The sequence below is a fragment of the Pyxicephalus adspersus genome, chromosome 8 (genome assembly GCF_032062135.1).
Source record: "Pyxicephalus adspersus chromosome 8, UCB_Pads_2.0, whole genome shotgun sequence".
Lineage (NCBI taxonomy): Eukaryota > Metazoa > Chordata > Amphibia > Anura > Pyxicephalidae > Pyxicephalus > Pyxicephalus adspersus.
The window spans coordinates 51303270-51323289 of NC_092865.1; the positions used below are offsets into that span (position 1 = coordinate 51303270).

The 20020-nt window shown below is 38.3% G+C and overlaps 1 protein-coding gene and 1 long non-coding RNA gene across 4 annotated transcripts in view; one reads left to right on the forward strand and one right to left on the reverse strand.

The window, feature by feature from the left end:
* The window catches only part of CELSR3 (cadherin EGF LAG seven-pass G-type receptor 3), a 106057-nt gene continuing 86037 nt past the window's right edge, over positions 1–20020 (reverse strand). For 2 of the 3 annotated variants that reach the window (XM_072420579.1, XM_072420578.1), the window contains 13 exons: positions 19597–19723; positions 18717–18923; positions 18058–18232; positions 17205–17317; positions 17034–17113; positions 14742–14868; positions 13343–13462; positions 12892–13028; positions 12303–12412; positions 11907–12080; positions 10813–11004; positions 8758–9874; positions 1–8069 (listed from right to left, as the gene is read on the reverse strand). In XM_072420579.1, the coding sequence (XP_072276680.1) occupies positions 8042–8069; positions 8758–9874; positions 10813–11004; positions 11907–12080; positions 12303–12412; positions 12892–13028; positions 13343–13462; positions 14742–14868; positions 17034–17113; positions 17205–17317; positions 18058–18232; positions 18717–18923; positions 19597–19723 (2707 nt within the window). In that variant the 3' untranslated portion in view covers positions 1–8041. Of the gene's footprint in view, positions 8070–8757; positions 9875–10812; positions 11005–11906; positions 12081–12302; positions 12413–12891; positions 13029–13342; positions 13463–14741; positions 14869–17033; positions 17114–17204; positions 17318–18057; positions 18233–18716; positions 18924–19596; positions 19724–20020 lie in introns of those variants that run through there. The other variant, XR_011921988.1, reaches the window with a different exon arrangement.
* Positions 5200–20020, forward strand: part of LOC140337061 (uncharacterized) — a 24239-nt gene continuing 9418 nt past the window's right edge. The window contains exons 1-2 of the long non-coding RNA XR_011921989.1: positions 5200–5328; positions 7268–7409. This is a non-coding gene — a long non-coding RNA (uncharacterized lncRNA). The remainder of the gene's footprint in view (positions 5329–7267; positions 7410–20020) is intronic.

Here is a 20020-nt window from a genome sequence, read left to right on the forward strand (position 1 = left end):
TAATTTTACATTATTTTATTGTCAAATTTGGCGCTTTAATTTTACAATTTTACAAGAAACGTAAGAAAATTTTTTTTTTCTCGTTTAACTGCACAAATGAAAATCAACTGAAAATTATTTTCCTACAAAAGAACCCACAGAATTACAATCATGTCTCTGCTGAACTACATGCGATTCAGTCCTCAGGAGAAGGGGGGGCAACCCCCGCTCCCTAATGTACATTCCCTCCGAACCCCATCCAGGCTATGCAATCTGCAACTGGACTATAGGCGTCTCTGAGAACCGCCCGGAAATGGATGTGATTTTGGTAAAGAAGAACCCCGGTCTAAACAAAATGAAAAGGTAGAATTTAAAAAAAAAATAAATCCAGAGAATGCAAGTTTGTTGTTCACAATGGAGTCCTGTTTTTTTAGAATATAAATATGTTATTTTGCAGAATAATGGTATTAATAAGGATTTTTTCTTTTTTAACCTAATACCAAGTCAAGATTTCTAACCACTCAATAATCCAATATTGTTTCCTAGTAACAGCCTTAGAAATAGAATTTTCTGCTGTTATAATGAAATCAATAGTTTTATTTGTTTTATGATACAGGTCATGTGATCATAGCAGACCCACCCACTTATCGCTAGAAAGTGACTGGAATGCATGCATCACAGGTAAGCCTGCACCGTCTAAAATTCTTGCAATGTATACAAATAATGAACCAATAATGGCAACCAGTTATGTCAGCGATGGATGACCCTTAACAGACCTTTTGGCTTTGGGATTCTTCAATATTCCTAGCAAATGGACAAATGCATTGGTACATTGGTTCACCTGGCCAAGTGATAAGAATATGCCTACCTGCTAAGTAGGTCTCAAATAACACCCAATTCCAATTCCTTGCTTTTTATATACCCTAAACTGTAAAAGTATGAAATATACAGGAGCCGAGCAGCCATGAAATTGCCATTGATATAGCTAAATCTTTCCATAAGCTGCTCAGGTCCCCTTTTGGCACCTTTTTTTTAGTTTCTATGGTTTTGGTCAGTTTTCACCACTGTAGTCTGTTTCTTTGATTTACAAAAGGACAAGCTGTAGGTATAGTCACCTATATGAGGTTAAAGCTGAACTCCAGGCAGATATAAAGCAACACTAGTTAAGGCAATTTATAAAAACAATGATTAGATTTGTAATGATTAATACTCGTGGTATCACTTTCCTGTAATTCCTTGCACAGCAACACCCGGTAAAGTTGGAGGGCCTGCAACCGAAGATGACTAGGAGTGCTACCTTTGTGCCCCATCACTAATCACAGGTAGGGAGCAGGTAGGTGACCAGGCTGTACTGCCTACCAGCCATACAGAAAAGTCAGGTCACCAGCCCGACTCTACCGCCTAGTGCAGCTATATCTCCAGACTGGCAAGACAAACATACAAATCTTTTTTGGAATGTTGAACTTCTGCCATTGATGTATTTCAGCTTTCTGTTTAGCTGATTGCTGGGAGTTCAGCTTTAATCAATAATACTTGGAAAATGTAATAACTGACAATAATACCAACTTTACAAAATGTACCAAACTATTATTAAAAAATTAAAACACCATTGGAAATGTGTCAATATCTAAACTCCAACCAATATTTATTTTTTGGGTGGATACAAAGGGAATTAGGGTTGAGTTTATCATAGCCGGGGAGAACTTCTTTCACTTTCTGTATATATGGTCATTGAAATGAGAACAGACAGCCAGAATTTATAAAGTAGAGAAGTGAAGGGTTGGAATATTTGGGCTCTATTATAAAGCAGAGAATCTGACATTCCTGAAACATTCCCTGGTGGTGAATCAATTACTGCTATTCAAACACATGAACCTGGAAGATTCTCCACCTTTAGAGATTCCCTGCTTTATAAATAGACCCCTTTGTAATACTATCCCCATTTGGCAGATTTCCCTTCAATTTCACTTTCTGCTCTGTAAAATGATTTCCCCAGAATGAAACCAGTCAGCAAACTTGAGGTACTAAAATTTCCTCCACTAAATCCAAAACTAAAAAAAAGTTTTAGCTGCAGTTACTTTTCGAAAACATTGCAGTGCTTTAATAAAAGGCACCTGTTTTAGTCGAGTATAATAAACTATGCCCAGATCAGTCACCATTGAGATTATTTATTCCCCCCCTAAAAAAAAAATTGGTTCTAAAACAGGAGCCCTTGTGTTAGTATTGCTTTTCCGATTTGGCCCGAATATCCAACATGTGGAACTGAATGGGCCTGATTTTTAAAGTTCTCCAAGGTTGGAGAGGATACACTTTCATCAGTGAAGCTGGGTGATCCAGCAAACCTGGAATGGATTCATTCAAAGCCAATTGTTTTTTGGTTGCAAATGTTTTTTGAATCCAAGACCAGATCCATTCCAGTTTTGCTGGATTACCCAGCTTCACTGATAAAAGTGTATTCTCTCTGGCCTTGTAGAGCTTTAATAAATCAGGTCTAATGAGCCTGTTGTTGGAGCTGGGTACATTACCAGCAGGCACTAATTTATTAGAACAATAGATCTTATTGGCCGGTGGTGTCAGGGCAGTCCAGCCCCCCAAGAACCACCAACCAATGCAAACGCATACTGATGTATGTTTACAGCAGCAGTGTGACTGCTATCTACAGAAATGGGTTACTGGATGTTTTTAAACTTCAATTTGCACAGGGCCAAATTTGAGCAACACTTTTTGTTAATAATTATTTGAAATAATAAAAAAAAAATCCTAACTCTGCCTTCAATAATGCCGTCATATTATATTATAAAATACGTTTTAAAAAAAAAATCCTCATTTATTCCTGAATTTTAAAGAAACCAATATACACATTAAAGAAACCAAGTACACAGCTACCCTGCTCGATTATAAAAGCGCTCATCCATATATATTTGAACTTTGTTGGGAAAATACTTGGTGATGTGGATACAAATGAAAACACAAACTGGATATCCAACTATCCAAAAATTAAATAAGAGTCAATTTTTATGTTTCAGTATTTTGTTTTCCTTTATCATACATTCAAGTGTACATTGCAATGGTTTATTTATCCATTGCATTCTTATTTTTTTTAATCTCATTTTTAATACTTTCATTTTTTATGATGTATTTAAAGCATGAAATACGGACGCTGCAGTTATTTGCACAAACCTACGGTTCATCAAAAAGTACAGGATAAAAATATAAAAAGTTTGCTGTAAAGAAAGTAAAAAGAAAAAAATAAAATAAAAAAGTTGTCATTTCTTCTCATTTAAAAAAATAATAAAAGAAAAAATTTCTATTCATTCTATTTTTCTGTGTTCAACAGTGAAAATATTTATCAAAACACAAAATGAGAACCGGCTTACAAATGAGTCACATAAATAAATAAATAGGCAGACGTATAAATATGCATAACAAATAGAATTCTGAAATTCCTTTTTTTTATATATATACATCCTGTAAAAATAAAGTAAACAAGTTTTTTCTTATTTTTCTGCTTAAACAACTTAGAACAGAGTTAACAACAAAACACGCCAAAACCACACGCGCACACACATAGATGTATGCAGATATACATATATATAATGTACATTAGCATATATATATATAATTATATCAGCATACGGCACCATTTTTATTTTTTTTTTAATTGCATTTGCAGTTTTTTTTATAAGATGGGTTGTAACTTTTTTTTTTTTTACATAACCTGTAAATCTGCAGGATTCAAAAATATACAATGGCAGTGAAGGCTTTTCTAATAAAACCACTGCAAGTTCCCTTTTGGGAAAATAAAAAAAGACAAGAAAAAAGTGGAAATGAAATTTTAGACAAAGCAGATATTTGGAGTAAGGACGGTTATATAATGAAGTTTGTAAATAATATCCAGGATTTGTTTTGCTTTTTTGTGTGCGTATAGGCTGGTCAGTGGGAAAAGACGTCACCAGTCACAGTTGGTTTTGTTAAAGGGAAATTTATTGAAACTCTGCTGGCCCAATACTGTTTGCTTTACAAAAAATACTTATTTGCTTCCTATTCATCCCTTCTGTGCTAAAAGATCAGCTTGAAAATGGTCCCTTTACTTATTACCTAAAATATTTATTATAGGGTGGTTCTGTTGGTTTAAATCTTTTACTGACTTCTCCCAGGGGCCCTACCTGTTCCATCAACCGCTCCCCTCCCCCATTCCAAGACTCCTGACATTTTTTAATATAAATTAAATGCATTATTAAAGCATTAAAAACTAACAGGAAGTGTTACACCCTTTTGTATCAGGAGAGGGCAGAGCTGGAATGTTAAAAATCCCATAGAACAAGGTGACTCGGAGTATTAACACCTTTCCAAAGCTAAAAGTTTCAGCTAGACGGATGTATGTTAATGCCGATCTAAATGAAACAGGCACATTAGGTTGGCCAATGTTTCATTTTTCCTATGTAATAAGATGCTGTTTGCTGCCTGTCATTGCCATCTTTGACTTCAATACATAGTGATCTACTGGCCTGTACCACGTATGTAACCAGTTGTTGGAAGCCCTGGGTCACAAAGCCACAGGATAAATATGACAGCCAGGGTTTAGCACTGGATGCCTTCCTATTATATTCACAAATTAATTTACTAACAGACCTTTATCATCAAAAACCAAACTGATAATGGAGTCCAACAAAGCTTGATGGGGCAGCCCTGGAGTACTGGAAATCTCCATAAATTATGTTTTTTGAAGGTTATTTAGAAAAAAAGGAATGATGATGCTGAAATTTGTGGAACAATTGAATTGACTTATTAACAATTGACTTATTGTTATTATGAAAGCCAGATACTAAGAACTGTTGCCAGCTTGTGGAATTTAAGAACTAACTAGCTTTTAATCTACAATGATACATTGGAGATGGTAGGAAATTACATTTTTTACACTGATAGGGCTGGCACCATCACTACACTGAGAAATGCCGGGCTTGTTAAATGAAATGCCATAACACAATGGGCAACAGTAAAAGCCCCTCCATCCATCACCAATATTAGATTAACTTTAAGAGTTATTGGGAAGGACTAATAATAAATAATGTATTTTTATCCTTATTTGAGAAAGGTTTCCAACACGTTGTTTTACATCCCCCTTCTTCAGGGCTCTGGATAATAACACTGCATCTAATGAAGCTGCTGCATAAATGAACACTGGTCTTTGAAGAATATGACAGTGTGCAGAAGTAGTTTGGTAAAGTGGCTAGTGTCTGGCTTGCTTCTATAGGCCACCTCTACACAGAATCTGCCAGAAACAGAAGCAACAAATCTAAACTTGTTGCCGAAACTTCAGCAACACCAAAGAAACAGCAACTTCATAAGGTAAAAATAGTTTCTGAATAGAATGTTTGACCTTTTTTCTTTACACTTCAGAGTACCCCAGCTGTCAAAGGGGAGTAAAGTTTTTAGTAAAGTAGGGGAGTAAAGCAGATCTTATTTTTCCTTTTTCATTTCCAAAGGATGCACAGACGCCATTTCCGCCTCTCTGTACTTTTTGTAGGACTAATATTAGTATTGTAAAAAATAGATGTATCTTACAGGTCAGGGACCCATTTGTTATTGTAATCAGCAGCTTGAAATCAGTCCACTGCTATCCCTTTTTTTGAGCTTTACAAAAGCTTTACAATTTATACAGAAAGCAGATATTGCTGGAGTGTGTAATATGACATCAAAACCAAACGTGTTCTTGCTGCTTTACTTTCAGGCTGCTCTGTTTATCACAAGGGATGTTTAGAGGAACCAAACAAATATCTTCATACAAAGTCCATTAACATTTTACAGGACCAGCAAAGCTATGGAATGTTGTATATAGAAGGGGGGTGACCTAGAGGATGGGGAGGAGTTTAAGGCTCCATATTATGAGTGTCTCAAAGCTTTAATAACCCCAATCTGGCTGTAGATGGAAGTGCAGGAAGTACACATAAAACAGAGAAGAACTGAACAGAGGTGACGGAGAGTACGGAATATTCTCTGACAATGACGTGGACATTCCACTTATGTCAATAAAAACATAAAACGTCTTAAAGCTCCAAAAACGTATTTCAAGGAACCCTGCATCTAATTAACAAAGTAGATGTAAACCCTAACATAATGACATTTAGCTTGTTATAGCACTGTGTACCAGACAATTGCTGGATGTTTTTTATGCAAAAATTCAATTTTGACTTTTTCTCATCTCTCAGCTATTCCAGCCACTTCCTGTCTACATGCACTTCTTGAGTATTGGCTGCAAATCATTGCTCTGGACCGGCATAGGGACCACAAAGGACTATGCCTGAGCATATTGTGTCAGCATGTCTGTTTGTCATCCCTACCAGTGTTGCATGTGACAGCGTGGCAACAAACGAGCACATTTGTGAAAGCGTTGCCACTCCCTAACTTTCTAAGTGCCCGAACCTTAACAGCAGAATAACCAGGTCTTCTTTTTAATAAAATCTGCAAATTTAAAAAGAATAAATACAAACTTTTGAAATGACATTAGCATGTTAAAGCTTTTGTTAGTTATTGGGTTTAGATCCACTTTAAAGTGTACTTGTCATGTAAACACCATGAGAACCATTCTGTTAGCCAAATCACAGTGATAGGCAGTTTCATTACCATTGGTTCAGATGGCAGATGTCATTGCCGCATCCATCAACTAAATGGACACTCCCCCAAAACAAAATAAAGGGCCTTTAATTGTGGAAACCCCCACAGAACCTGGATCCAATATGTAACTTAAATTGGGTTCAGCATTTTTTATAACAGTAGATACAGTTGTGTCTTGCTTTGGTCCCTCTTGCACACTTCAGGTGTCAGTGTTTTCCCCATTCCCCATTTTTTTCAAATTTATCTGGGTTAAATCTGGGTTTCCCATTAAAGCCCAACTTCAGCCAAATAATTGTAGCTTGTATTAGAATGGGGAAGGCATGGAGCCTCCGTTGGGTTTGTATTGCCACCTGTGTCTTTCTTGGAGAGATTTCACCTCACCTTCTATCAGATCTCTCTAACAGAATCACAAGACAAAACACTTCTGTAGTAGTATGGAGATAGATTTAAAGTTCTGACAAAGTTCATTCTGCTGTCTATGCTTTTCTATTCCAAGTGACTATATCTCTCGTAACATGAAGACAAAAAATTTGGCAGGAGTTAGGCTTTAAAAGTTTAAAACTTTTCACACCCTACATCAAAAATGTAATATTATTGCAGCACCGACTCTCATTATAGGACGCCATAGCATTCTGAATTATTTGCCTTTATTTTACCTCACTTTCTATCCCAGAAAGACAATGCTCAATGCTCCACCATTGGGAGAAGCCATGGTTGTCACCCATCTCCATCACATAATGACTGATGGGATAACATTGTTCAGCTCAAAGAAAACAGGAAAAGAAAACTAATGCTGCCATCTCATCTAAGATTGGGTAAGCTGCAATATATTGTATTTTTGTTTGTGGGTTTTTTTATCCTTTAAGCATCCACTGTCCACAGATTTGTTATCATGTTATCACCCTGTCTATGCCCCAGAATTAAAGGTCTTTTGTCTTCTCATCCAACCATCCTCTCCTTGCTTGTGAACTCCATTTTTGTGTAGCCCCAGTAATAGTAGTGTCTGCATTGGAATGACATCGACATTTTAACTCCTAAAAATAAGGATAGAAATTCTTTTTTTTTTTTTTAAGCTCTGGTTACAAACGTACAAAACGTATAAAAAAAGTCTGTTCAGTTTATTATTTTTTGTCTCCTCTTCCCCTGATGACAATCATGTGAAAGGAATATTTCATAGTGAGGATTTACGGCTGAATCGTAGATACTGCGGTAGCTTCCTATCTGAGTGACCCACTTTTTCGGCTCTGTTGTTTTCATCCCGTCTTCAATGACACAGTCTTCCATGCTGTTGCTAATTTGTTACCTGAGAATGCTGACCTATTTCTGCACGGTCACGTCTCAGGCCGGCCACTGGACTACAAACCTTTGCTAGCAAATGTGTAACCGAGTGCTTGCAAACGCAGCAGTCCGCCGTATCTTCCTTTCCGTGCTCTCCCGGGTTGGGCTTTCAGGAATGACCGTCATTTCTCACTAATCTGGAAGAAAGATAATATAACTTATTTCTTCCTATTAAAGATGTGGATACAAAATGTTTTTCTGTGTGACAACAAAACTATTTATTTTCAACGGATTTACTTTTTTTACATCTAATTGTAATCACGCTATTATATATAATGGCCGTCTGTTATATATACTTCTGACAGAATATATACACAAAAAAATCCTTTTTTTAGCCAATCCTCTAGTCTCCAGGGCTGAATGACATACATCATTCAACTATATTACCTCACTGCTGGAAAAAACCCAAAGAAACTCTGAATTTCAGATGCTGGACCAGAAGACTCCAGAAAAAGGCCATGTGACCCAGACCTGGAGCACAACGAATGGGCTTGTTACAAATGACTAGGACATTTATGCAGATTCTTATAAACATAGCCACTTTCCTTTATTACTTAAACCAGGTATTTGAAGGCTCTCTGAACTATTAAAAACAATCCTTTGAAAGAAGAGAAAAAGGACCATTGGATCCCATCACCCATCAGTTGACTGGCCAGAAGACTTACAGTAAAAGGCATGTTTAGGCTTTTTTTTAAGAGAGGGGAGATCTTCACTGGGGAGAAAGACAGTAATAAACCTTAGCCCTTACCATTTCAAAAAGAAGTTATATTTAATAAGCAAGAGAAAATATTTAAAAAAAAGTCATTCTGAGATCGTTTCACTTACTCAGAATCTGCAGACATCTCGGAGATGCTGTGTGATGTAGCAGAATGAGGTGTTGAGGAGCACAGCATGGATGGTGTTGAGGAGTTTTGTACGGGAGGGTTGGCTGCCTGTTGGGTGGGATTTGTGGAGGAAAGGACGGTGGTGTTAAATGAGGCAAGGATTGATGACAGAATATCTAGTTGTTCAGTAGAAGGATGGCGACTGGGAACAGTGTCTAGGTTTTCTCTGGAAGGTTGTCTTCTAGAAAGGGGTTGAAGATTATCCCTAGACGGAAGCCTTTTGCAAAGAGTCTCCAAATTATCTCTAGAGAGTTGCCTTCTAGAAAGAGGGTCTACGTTATCATTTAAGGTTTGCGTACTAGGCACTGTATCCAGATGGTCTCTGGAATTGGATCTTCTGGGTAAAAAGTCTAATTGCTCCCGTGAAGGTTGCCTAGATGAAGCTAGCTGGTCTCTTGAAGGCTGTCTTCTAGACAAGACATCTAATTGTTCCCTAGAATTCTGTCGGTTAAGTAAAGAGTCCATTCGCTCTCTAGATACTTGCCGACTTGGCAGTGTGTTTACCCACTCTCTTGAGAGCTCTCTTACTGGCCCAGGGTCAAGTTGCTCTCTTGACCCGTATCTGCTGTGTAATGCTTCTAGATGTTCTCTAGAAGCGTGCCTCCGAGGCACCAAATTTATGTCCAGCCTTTCGTTTCTGATGTCAGATTGCTCTAAATGTTCCCTTGACCCATGCCGACTGGGTATACTTTCTAAGTGTTCCCTTGAACCATGCCGACTGGGGATCATTTCCAGGTGCTCTCTTGAGCCATGCCTGCTTGGTATGGTGTCTAGATGGTCCCTGGAGCCATGTCTACTGTGTACAGCTTCCAGGAGCTCCCGTGAATTATTCCGGCTCAGCTGCTCTTTAGAAAGTTGCTTTCGCATCAACATGTCCAGCTGTTCTCGAGAAGAATATCTGCTGGTTGGTTGAGAAAGGCTGCCGGCCCCAGAATGCATTCTGCCATAGGAGGCAGCAGGGACTGCCCTGTGGCCCAAAGTGGAGGTTTTATACCAGGATAACTCATTGGTCATCCGACCCAAGCCCGGAGGGTACTGAAGGCGATTCTTCAAGATCCCTAAGGGAGAACAAAACAGACAATTAGGCAAAACTTTACAAGCTGCGTTTCTGTACTTCTACACTACTAAGTTAACCAATTTTAAAAACAGGGAAGGGGGTTGCACCTGTGCACTACCCTAATGAACCATAAAAATGCATTAGTATTTGGTGGCTTTTAATTTTAATGGAAAATAAAAAAAGTGCAGTACATGCAACACTTGGCATTGCATCAATCCCCTATTTCCAAAAAGGGTCAGGTGGCGTTTCCTGTGCATTGGGCTACCTTGATAGTCCAAAAAATTATTATGAGTGCATTATTCTCACAGATGTTAACCCAGCATTGATGCGAAGCTTGCAGAAAAACATTGTAACTGTAATTCTTTGACAATTGTGTTCTGCTGTTACGCAGAACATGGACTTTCTACTGCATTATACATTCAATGCAGGTCATGTGTGGAGCATGTGCTAACAACTGGAATTAATATTGTTACCTGTATACACATATAAATAATATCATATTCTTAACAAGCTGTATAAAAAATGTAAAACAATTCCTCCCTGACCTTTGTAGTTGCAGGTATGGTGGAAAAATCATGCTTATACATCCTCATCGAGGTGACTTAGTAGCTCAGTTGCCTGTCTGGCAACTTCTTAGCAGCTCACTTTCTCCCTATGGGAGTGATTTAGCATCTCAGATTCCCCTGATCTATTCTTTCAGAAGCTTAGTTCTCCCTGCTTTCCCATTACAGAAATTATTTAGCAGCTCAGCTAACTCTACTCCCCTTTCATAGCATTTCACACTGGCATAGTGGTTATTTAGAGAGCCATCAAAAAGTAAAAACAGTTGAATGGTATTAGGCACAACTGTGCAATGTAAATTTGCACCAAGTTCTTCAGGGGTTGGCCAACAGCTGCTGCAGCAATTCTGGGATCTCCATTCCTCTGCACCCCACTGACCTTTTCTCTGTCTCTGAGACGTCAGGGAATGTTCATCACCACTGGTCAGGTCTGGCTGGTTATTGTTTGCTGCATCCTTGCTGATATCAAGGCCCAGTTTCCTTTCAGAGCCCCACTTCTGCAGCGAGTTGGCCTGAACTTCTGAGTCACCCAAAGCTGGCCAGTAGGACATCAAATCATTGCCATCCATGTCTAAAAGAAAAATGGTGTCTATTCAGTCTTATTATTGCTGTAACTGTTATATTCTATCAAATATTCCTTAAACCCCAACTGAAAATGTGTTCTGGGTGAAATGGTGGACTTGGAACCTTTGTGAGGTTTTAATTGCTGTGGGGAAAAAAATTGCAGCTTCCTGGTGCCTAGATGTGACTGCTGGGTTTGTTTTCTTTCTATTTTTAACATACTAAACCTATGGTGAAGCAGCATTGTCATCCAGGCTGGATTTTAAAGTCCTTTGCCTTTCATCTCCATTATTTGGCGAAGGATTCGTTTACCAATGCGAAATAACACTGTTTGTGCTTTCTGTTTCTTGCATTTCTTGTTTTTCTAAAGGATCAATAGGTATTTTGTTGAGCATATTCCAATCTAATGCAGTCACCTCTTACTAACACCACAAGTGTTAGTAAGCTGCATTATATTACATTTTGTTCTGGGGTTTAGATATCTTTGAAAACCATTATGAAAAATCTGCTTTACAAGATAATTTGCATGCTCTGCCATGCAAATATCTTCCCGTGGACTGGTAAAAAGTGATCCAAAAGGCAATGTACAGGTTTAGAAGAATGCAGAGTGGGCTCCTTTATAGCAACTCATACTCAAAAAGACTACATGGTTCCTTATTCCAATGCTTTTTATTAGGGGTTCCCAACTGCAAGGTTAGTTTCTATTTTTTCCTGCAGCTCAGCATTCAATCCGGTTTGAAATCTCACACTTTCTTTGTATTCCTGTTCCCTTCATGTTTTGCTTAGAAATGCCCTAAACCTTGTCCTCTCAGAAAAGATTCTTCTTTTTTGCTGTCTCATTTCAGTGCTCTATACAAAGCAAAAGCCACAATCTATGGAGCTAGCAGACTATGTTTTGCATAGTGAATTTACCTTTAGGGCTGTGATTAGATGGGTTGGTGAGAAGTCTCTCGCTGTGAGCCGCTCTTTTGAATTGGCGCTGGAACCTGCCACGAGGGCGCACATTTTCTTCGCTCTCCGATGACGGGATGGACAGGCTGCGTTCCTCATCCAGCGACAAATCACTGTCCGAGTCAGAATCTTGCCCTGCAGTGATCACATGTGTGTTACCAGCAGAAAACAGAACTTGGGCTACACATTATACAAAGAAAAGTTATTACTCAATGTGAACAATCAGGGTCATTTTCCTTGAGCTACACTGTATACAAAGATAATTTTTCTTGAGCAAGTTAGTACAGAACACAAGCAACCTAATGTTCCTTTTTAGGAGCTTCAAGGGGACAGAGATTGGCTTGGCTTTGTTTTTACCTCCTCCTGCATCTCGATGAAACATGGCTACATCTAGGTCGGTAGGGCCTGAGTGATGACTGAGCAAACTGTGGTCCTTGGCTGACCCCTTGCGAGCGGCAATATTTTCCCTGATAATATAAGAAAACAAACCAATGTTTATTTTGGACTCTCAACTTTATAAATGGTGCATAAATTTTCAAATATTAGCTGTAATAATATATCTGTAGATGGTGATGGTGGGTTAGTTTAGGTCAGGGAATAGGGCAAAATTATAACTTTTTATTATAAAACGAAATTATCCTTTGAAGATTCCAGAATAGCCAATGTGTTTCACAGATCTTCTTCTTCTACATGTGCGCTGTGAATAACATTAACTTGCAGTAACATGGAAGGAAGGAGAACACTGTGGCCTCCAGCTAAACAGAACAGCAATCAGAGCTGTCAGTGTAGCTAGGGATGCCCAGCTTTACAGAATATAAATCCTTCCTTCTTTATTTATTTGGATTCTTTATTTTTAATTGAAACCCTTGTTAAAAAAGACGATGAATCACACAATTGTACATTCTGCTTGCTGAGAACACAAGCTGACATTGTGAGCACACCTTACCTCAGATACGGCCTGTGGCTGGAGTGGGTGCGTGCTGTGCGGACACTGCTGACAGAAGACACGGTGGAAGCTCCTAAAGTGATCCGGATCAGTCCGCTCTCCTCAAATAACGCTGTGTTGTTGTAGGCATTTGGACCCTAATTAAGCATTTGAGAAAGTTATTACTACAATCAGTTTTCAAGGTATGGCAAATTTTTACCTAAGCATTTTATTTCTGCACCATAAGTCCTTGCTGAGAGTTGTGTTATAAATGAGGATTTCTGCTAATTTTATCATAAATGGCAGTATACCACCACAGGAGCCATTCACAACTATAAGTACATGTTATGGCATAGTTACACTTATCAATAAATTTAACACAAATTGCCTTTAAACTCCAAAGCATAAAAAGGTCCCATGAATTGTGCAGCTCAGATATATCCTCATACCATCATTTATTAAAGTTTATTACCCCCATTGGAGCTTGTCTCGCTGCCTCTTCTCCTTGCCCTTTCTTTCCAAAACATGCAATCTTCCAAGCTTCCTGGAATTCCTCATTGAGGACACAGAAGAGAACCAGCACGGCCAAACCCTATTGGAAGAGCAAATAGAGAACATGTAAAAAAAAAAAAAAAATGTTGAATGTTTTAGCTGTAAACAGAGCAAACATATTTAGCAAAATATTAAAGTTTTTAAATAAAGATAACGGAGACTGTTGATCCAGAGAACATCCGATTGCCTTATTTGATCAGGAAGGAATTACTTCTCTTTGTTGGAGAAAATTGAACCAGGCTTTTAAGGGTTTTTTTTGCCTTCTTCTGGATCAACTATGTCTATAGATTTTATCTGGGATACGTTTAATTCCCTCGTGGTTGAAGTAGATGGATTTATGTCTTCAATGTAAAATTCTAGCTGAGAACTGATCTTACCCCTCAAAATGGTTATACCTAATCAATCAGGGTAGACCAACTGATGCTTCTTGTTAGTTTATTGGTTGCATGAAGTTATAGGAGATTTTTTGAAGTACCACTTTCTATCCCACCTGACAGTATGCATAAAGGATATTGTAACCATTTTATTTTTGCTCTCCTCTCACACAGCTATCTAGTAATTCCTAAATAGCAGCTGTGAAAACTCTGTGTAAAAGAAATAAAAAGATACAAAGTAGCAAAACCTAGAACACACTCCCCTTCTGTAGAAGAACCTTCCCTTCTGTTTTTTCAACCTAAAAACATTTCATCTGGTTCTATACTTTAATAAATCAGGTGAAAGTCACCTTTTGGCAACTAATACCATAGACACCCAAACACGACAAGGAGGAGGTATACTGCAACAAGTACATATGTTTAAAAAGGTAGCTTGAACCTGTTTCAAAAAATAATTTGATTTCCAGGAAAACTGACAGTGAATACCACATCTTTTAGATTGTAAGCTCTTCTGGGCAGGGTCCTCTTCTTTTCCTGTGTCATTGTGTGTGTCTGTCATTTGCAACCCTTAATTAATGTAGAGCGCTGTGTAATATGTTGGTGTTAAATAAATCATGTTTATTATTAATACTAATAAAAATCTCCTATAAGAAAAGCAGCACCAAAATAACATTACATTTTAACTTATTAGGAGAAACTATACAAGAATAAGGAAAATGATTGTAAATAACCTATTGAGCTTTGAGTGGCTGTGTGTACAGAAGACATGATATAAATACAAAAATACAATAAAGTTACAAAAGAATCTTATTTTAAAGTCTGTTTGCCACCAATACAATGTGTAGTCACAGAGATAATACTAATAGTGAATTAATAGGCTGTATCCAATGTAAATTGACCCTTTAAATGAACATTTTTGGCTTCAGAAATATGAAGTGATTTTACCTGCACGCTGCAGAGGAGAACATAGAGGTAGTGAAAAACCAGAATGCTGTTATTAACAGCCAGCAGACCGAAAAGCCAGGTAGTGCTGATTAACAGGAGGAGAATGAAGGAACTTCGCAAAGTCATGCTACAGGGAGACAGGAAGAAGGATGCACAGACATACAGATTACACTAGGAAAAGAGAACAATGCTACATATCTTCTGTATTTACACCAACAGGGAATACATTCTGTAGCATGCAGGGTACAGAAAGATACATTAAAGGGGTATTCCACTTTGAGATAACTTTAAAGCTAAAATCTTGGAGGGTAATATCTGTTAGCCCTGGTATCAAGGTCAAATCAAATCCAAGGTCAAATCTAGACAAACAGCTAAATACACAAATAAACAACATACGCAGGACCTGGTTTACCTGCCAGAGGATTCAGATTAAGGTCCATCTATAGTTGGGTGGTCCAGCAAACCTGGAATGGGTTTTTTAAACATTATTTGCTATTTGTTGGCAAATGTTTTCAGTCCTTTACCAGATCCATTACAAGTTTGCTGGGATCACCCAGTTTATCCCAAGATGGTCTATCTTCTGCAGCCTTGGAGAGCTTTAATAAATCAGGCCTATAGAATACATGGGGAATATAAAGATGTCCTTTCTTCTTTCCCAGTCCACAATTGAAGGGAAATCAGCAGACTATTGTGTTGTCACTAATAAAGACGGAGAGGAAGAAATCTTCCAATGGGGATACCTTTTAAGGGGAATTACTAAAATTATATTTTATGATCTTTTCCGGCCACAAAGGACTGAACGATGAATTAATGAGCAATGCACACATGGCATTCTGTTCTATGGAGAGGGTAAACGAGCCAGCGGCACCCCGTTGCGCTCTCCTACCTTCATTTTTATTGTGGTCATTCATGGGTTTGTCAGGGTGGATCCATGAACACTGTATACATGGCAGATTCTCACAAGAGACAAGCCCAGCATCTCATATCGGGCGAGAATCATCTGACATGTGTACAAAGCTTTACTACAAAGAGATTTTCTCTTGCTTCTTGAAGAAAAAAAAGGTCAGGCAGTCTTAATAGGATACAGACAGTAATAAAACCATGACTCAGACTTCGAAAACGTTGGGGTTTAGCTATACTTTGCCCTCATTGGTGTTTGGCTTATCATTAATGTTCAATAACAGGCCAGGGTGGTCCATGACTGAACTGTATTGTTATAAATGCACTAGAAAAATGCAAAGTCAAATCCAGGCAGTGCTGTCACATAGGGACGTCTGAAAAAACTAGTCCAACATTTCTTTCAGGCAATAAACTTACATATCGCTGTGAATTTAGTTGTTTGTTTTAATTTTTGAAGAGACAGTTTGGCTTGTAGAAAAAAGACTAAATGTTAACTAAATGGAGAACCCCTTTAATGAAAACAGAAATAAAACATGGGTGGGGGGGGTCCCATCTACCAATATAGACAAATCATTGGAAATACATACAGTAATATTTATTTTAGGTTTCAACATAGAGAAACATAGAACAATACTGGCTTAGATACTCTATATCCCTATCAATATTATTCATACAGTTTCTGTACAAAACATAGAGATTCTCTAATACGGAATATACATGCTCAGTATGGACACAGAACAGACTAATCACAAATAGCAACCAATGAAATGCATTACATAGTGCCTGTGCATAGGAGTCTTGATTGGCTGCTGTGAGCAGGGAGATAGATACCCTCAGATAATATAACCTAATGGTAATCTGTCACAGTGTGCAATAAGTATCCTGAGAAGCTCTCCTGAATTCTCATCCTCCACTGCCACCCCACCACAATGTTCACTCGTTAATGCTATGGGTCAATCCCTGTGTGAGCTCCATGTTGGTGCTTACAAAAGAATATAGGTCTGTTTTCCACTACAGGACGGTGTTGGCTTTATATGTCCAAGCACTGCATCCTGGGAGGAAATGGAGGAGGTTAGCTGGTCACCCATATTTGAAGGTACTGGGCATATCAGAAGGCTCTGGCAGAAAAACACAAGTGTAGGAAAACAAAGGTCTCCTTTTAACTTTGAACTAACCATAGTGAAAGATTTTTAAAAAAAACACATTTGCTTTAAATAGCAAAAGCAGAAATGTTTTTTTTTATAAAGGATCCCCCTGCTCTTAAGAAGCATAATCCACAGCAACCAATTATAACTCTACTTTTTCTAGCAAATGCTAGAAAATACGAGCATCTGAATAGTTTCTATAGGCAGAGGGACAGCTAATATCAATGCACTAAATTGAGGGACTTACAGGACAGATGTCTTCTTGGCCTCCTTCTGTCCGGGTGAACAGGTGAGCTTGGCTACCATAAGGAACATGGCACCATTCAGCTAAGGAAAAAAAGAACAAAACGTATTATTACCAAGAAAAGTCTCAGTTACAGCTAAAATGATCACTTTTTGCACTTATAAGAATATTCACCACAATCACAACGGCGATGGGTCCAGCAAAACTCCACACCAGTTTATCATGAATTGAAATCCAACAGAAGTCTGGATTACCATAACCTTCCGGATCCAATCCCACCGCCAAACCTGAAAGGACAAATATGATATGAAAAATGTTTAAGCCAAACAGAAATTAAAACAACAACTATAGCATTTTGTTAAAACAAAATCTGTGAAAAGGATCAGGATAAATATATAAGGATAAGAAGCTGGTACATGAAGTGTTTGTAAATAAAAGAAACTAAAGAAAACATGTTATTTATTGCAACTTTCTGGGCCCAGATAGGGCAGATCAATTTCTTTTTCCAGTCTTCTTTCTTTTATTTCCACCTGATAATTCTGTAAGTAACAGTCTTGTGGTGACAACGCTCACTCACTGTGCTGTATCTATGGAGAAGCTGCATTGCCACCCTAGGACAGGACTACAAACACCTTGCCCTCTCTTTATAACAGGGGGGAATGATTCTTTAGTAATCTGTAATAACAATTAGCTTGGCAGAGTGCACAAGTTAGGAACTCGCTGGATTTCAAACAGGGAAATTGCGCTTTTTAAACACTTTTAAAACACTTTGAACAGGCAAAAAAAGAGATCACTGTTGGGGTAGACATACCATATAATCCTCATCCTTTTCCACACTTCTGCCCTTTCTTTGTCTAATGGAGTTCTAAACCAAAACTGGGCTGGAGCTTTCACAGGGCTAAACTATCCAACTAACCCCCCCTCCAATGTGACAAGGATGAATCTGAAGTATGAATCAAGCATATCATAAAAGATCGTTTACAGTGACCATTACCCCACCTGTGTACATAAACTAAGTGAAGCTTACCTGTGATAATGGCTGGGACGCCCCAACCAATGGCGTGATAAAATCTCATAGCGCCAAAGTTTACATTCCTCACTTCTGTCTGCATTCGGTAGATATGAAGCTCATCCACAAACAGCCAGGCGAAGGTGGACAGGAAAAAATAATGAAGCAGGATGGCGATGACGGTGCAGAGAAACTGTGGATGGAAGAGAAATTGACTAACAGTTCATCTACAGATGACTTAAAAGTTACCTGCACCTTTGTAGAAAATGTAAGTAATCAAATTACAACTGGCTAAACAATATATATTTCTATTATATTAAACTCATTCTTTTTTAAAGTTTTTGTTGGTACTGGCTGCACCTCCCACATATCCCAGCATCCCTCTGCAGGCATCTAAGGTCTATTATCTACCCACAAGTAAATCCAGAGGAGCAAACAACTCTGGCAAGCAGAAATATCCTCATGGATGGATCCAAGATCCTCCTAAATGTAACAGAGCTGCCAACTAAGTCTGTTTGGAGCACCACTATTTGGAAACATATATTCCAGTGCTTCCTAACTCTGTCTTATATGACAGCAGTAAAAGGATCATTTGGCCTCCCACCTCTCACTACTTCATACCTATACAAGAAAAAGTTTGCTTTTAGCTACCCTTGAATAAAAATGGCATCCCTCACCTCGCTGTCTGTGCTGTTGATACCCAGCAGAAAGACCAGCTCAGAGAAAAAAAGTGCCATGGCAATGTTGGAATGGATCCCTCGGGTGTTGGTTTTCAGCCCTTTAAGCGATGTCAGGATTGCAAACGTTGTCAGAAGAGCCACCAGCGAGATAATCAGACACGTGTATGTGACGACAGCCAAAGTCTCCAGATCTCCCTCTAGTTGCTGTGTAGACAAACAAATTATAAATAGGAGCCCAACCTGCACAGCCAAGAACACTACAAGAAGCCACAGCTGTGTCAAAAAATACTCAATTTTTTATCATATATTTAAGTTGACCAAAGACTAACTCAATAGAGATGCAGCAAAGAACCATAGATCGGTGAAAGTAATGCAATGTATTAGGAGTCAAAGCAATCCTAGTGTGAATGTAAGTGTATAGGATGTTAAATTTTCACATCAATTGCCATTCACTACAACTAGTTTATGAAATATATATGTATGAATATATATCTTATTTGTGTTTTCATGTAAGCCCACATGTAAGTACAGTACAGAAGTAAGTAAAGAACAGGTAGTGTCATAAGAGGAAGTTAGGTTGGCAACCTCTTAGGGAACAGAAGGTTTTCACTTCTGATCTGATTTCACATTGGATAAATCAGGTCTGAAGTGAATTTGAAGAGACTTGAGCAGCTGATAGTTTGTAGAAGAATGATTTTCTGGGTTTTGAACTTTTTAGCAATAGGATAGACACATTGGTAGATAAATTGGTCAAATGCCTAATAAACACGTTTCCTCTCACATGATTCAGAACAAGAAAGTAGCTAAGATGAGGAAGTGAAATCAAAAACTCTCGGTTGTTCCTACCGGCAGTCTGGGATTTCATTTTAGAATTTACCTCTCGGTGTGATCCATCCATAAGAACACCAAAACTTCCAAACTGAGAACACTGGCAGCGGACGTGGGTGGTGTTTCGGAAGACCATCTCGCAATCCTTTACTGCCCAGCTCCCTGGGGGATCTAATCTGATAGAACAAAAGACACAAAATAGGATGAAAATGAGTACAAGAAGAAATTAGCACTTTGATTTTTTAAATACTGTTCTGCTGTAAAATCTGCTGTAAAAGCAAAACAAATTGGAAAACTGATTGGAAAGTTCTAGCTCTGATTTAGCAGGGGTATGCCAGACCATTTCAGAGAGACTACTGCTTCCCCACAAACGACCTGCTCTGCATCATGCTAACAGGGGACAGGCTTGTCTAGTAAGGAGGTGGGTGCTTTGTAAAGAAAATGAACTGCAAGATGTTGCACTTGGATTCACA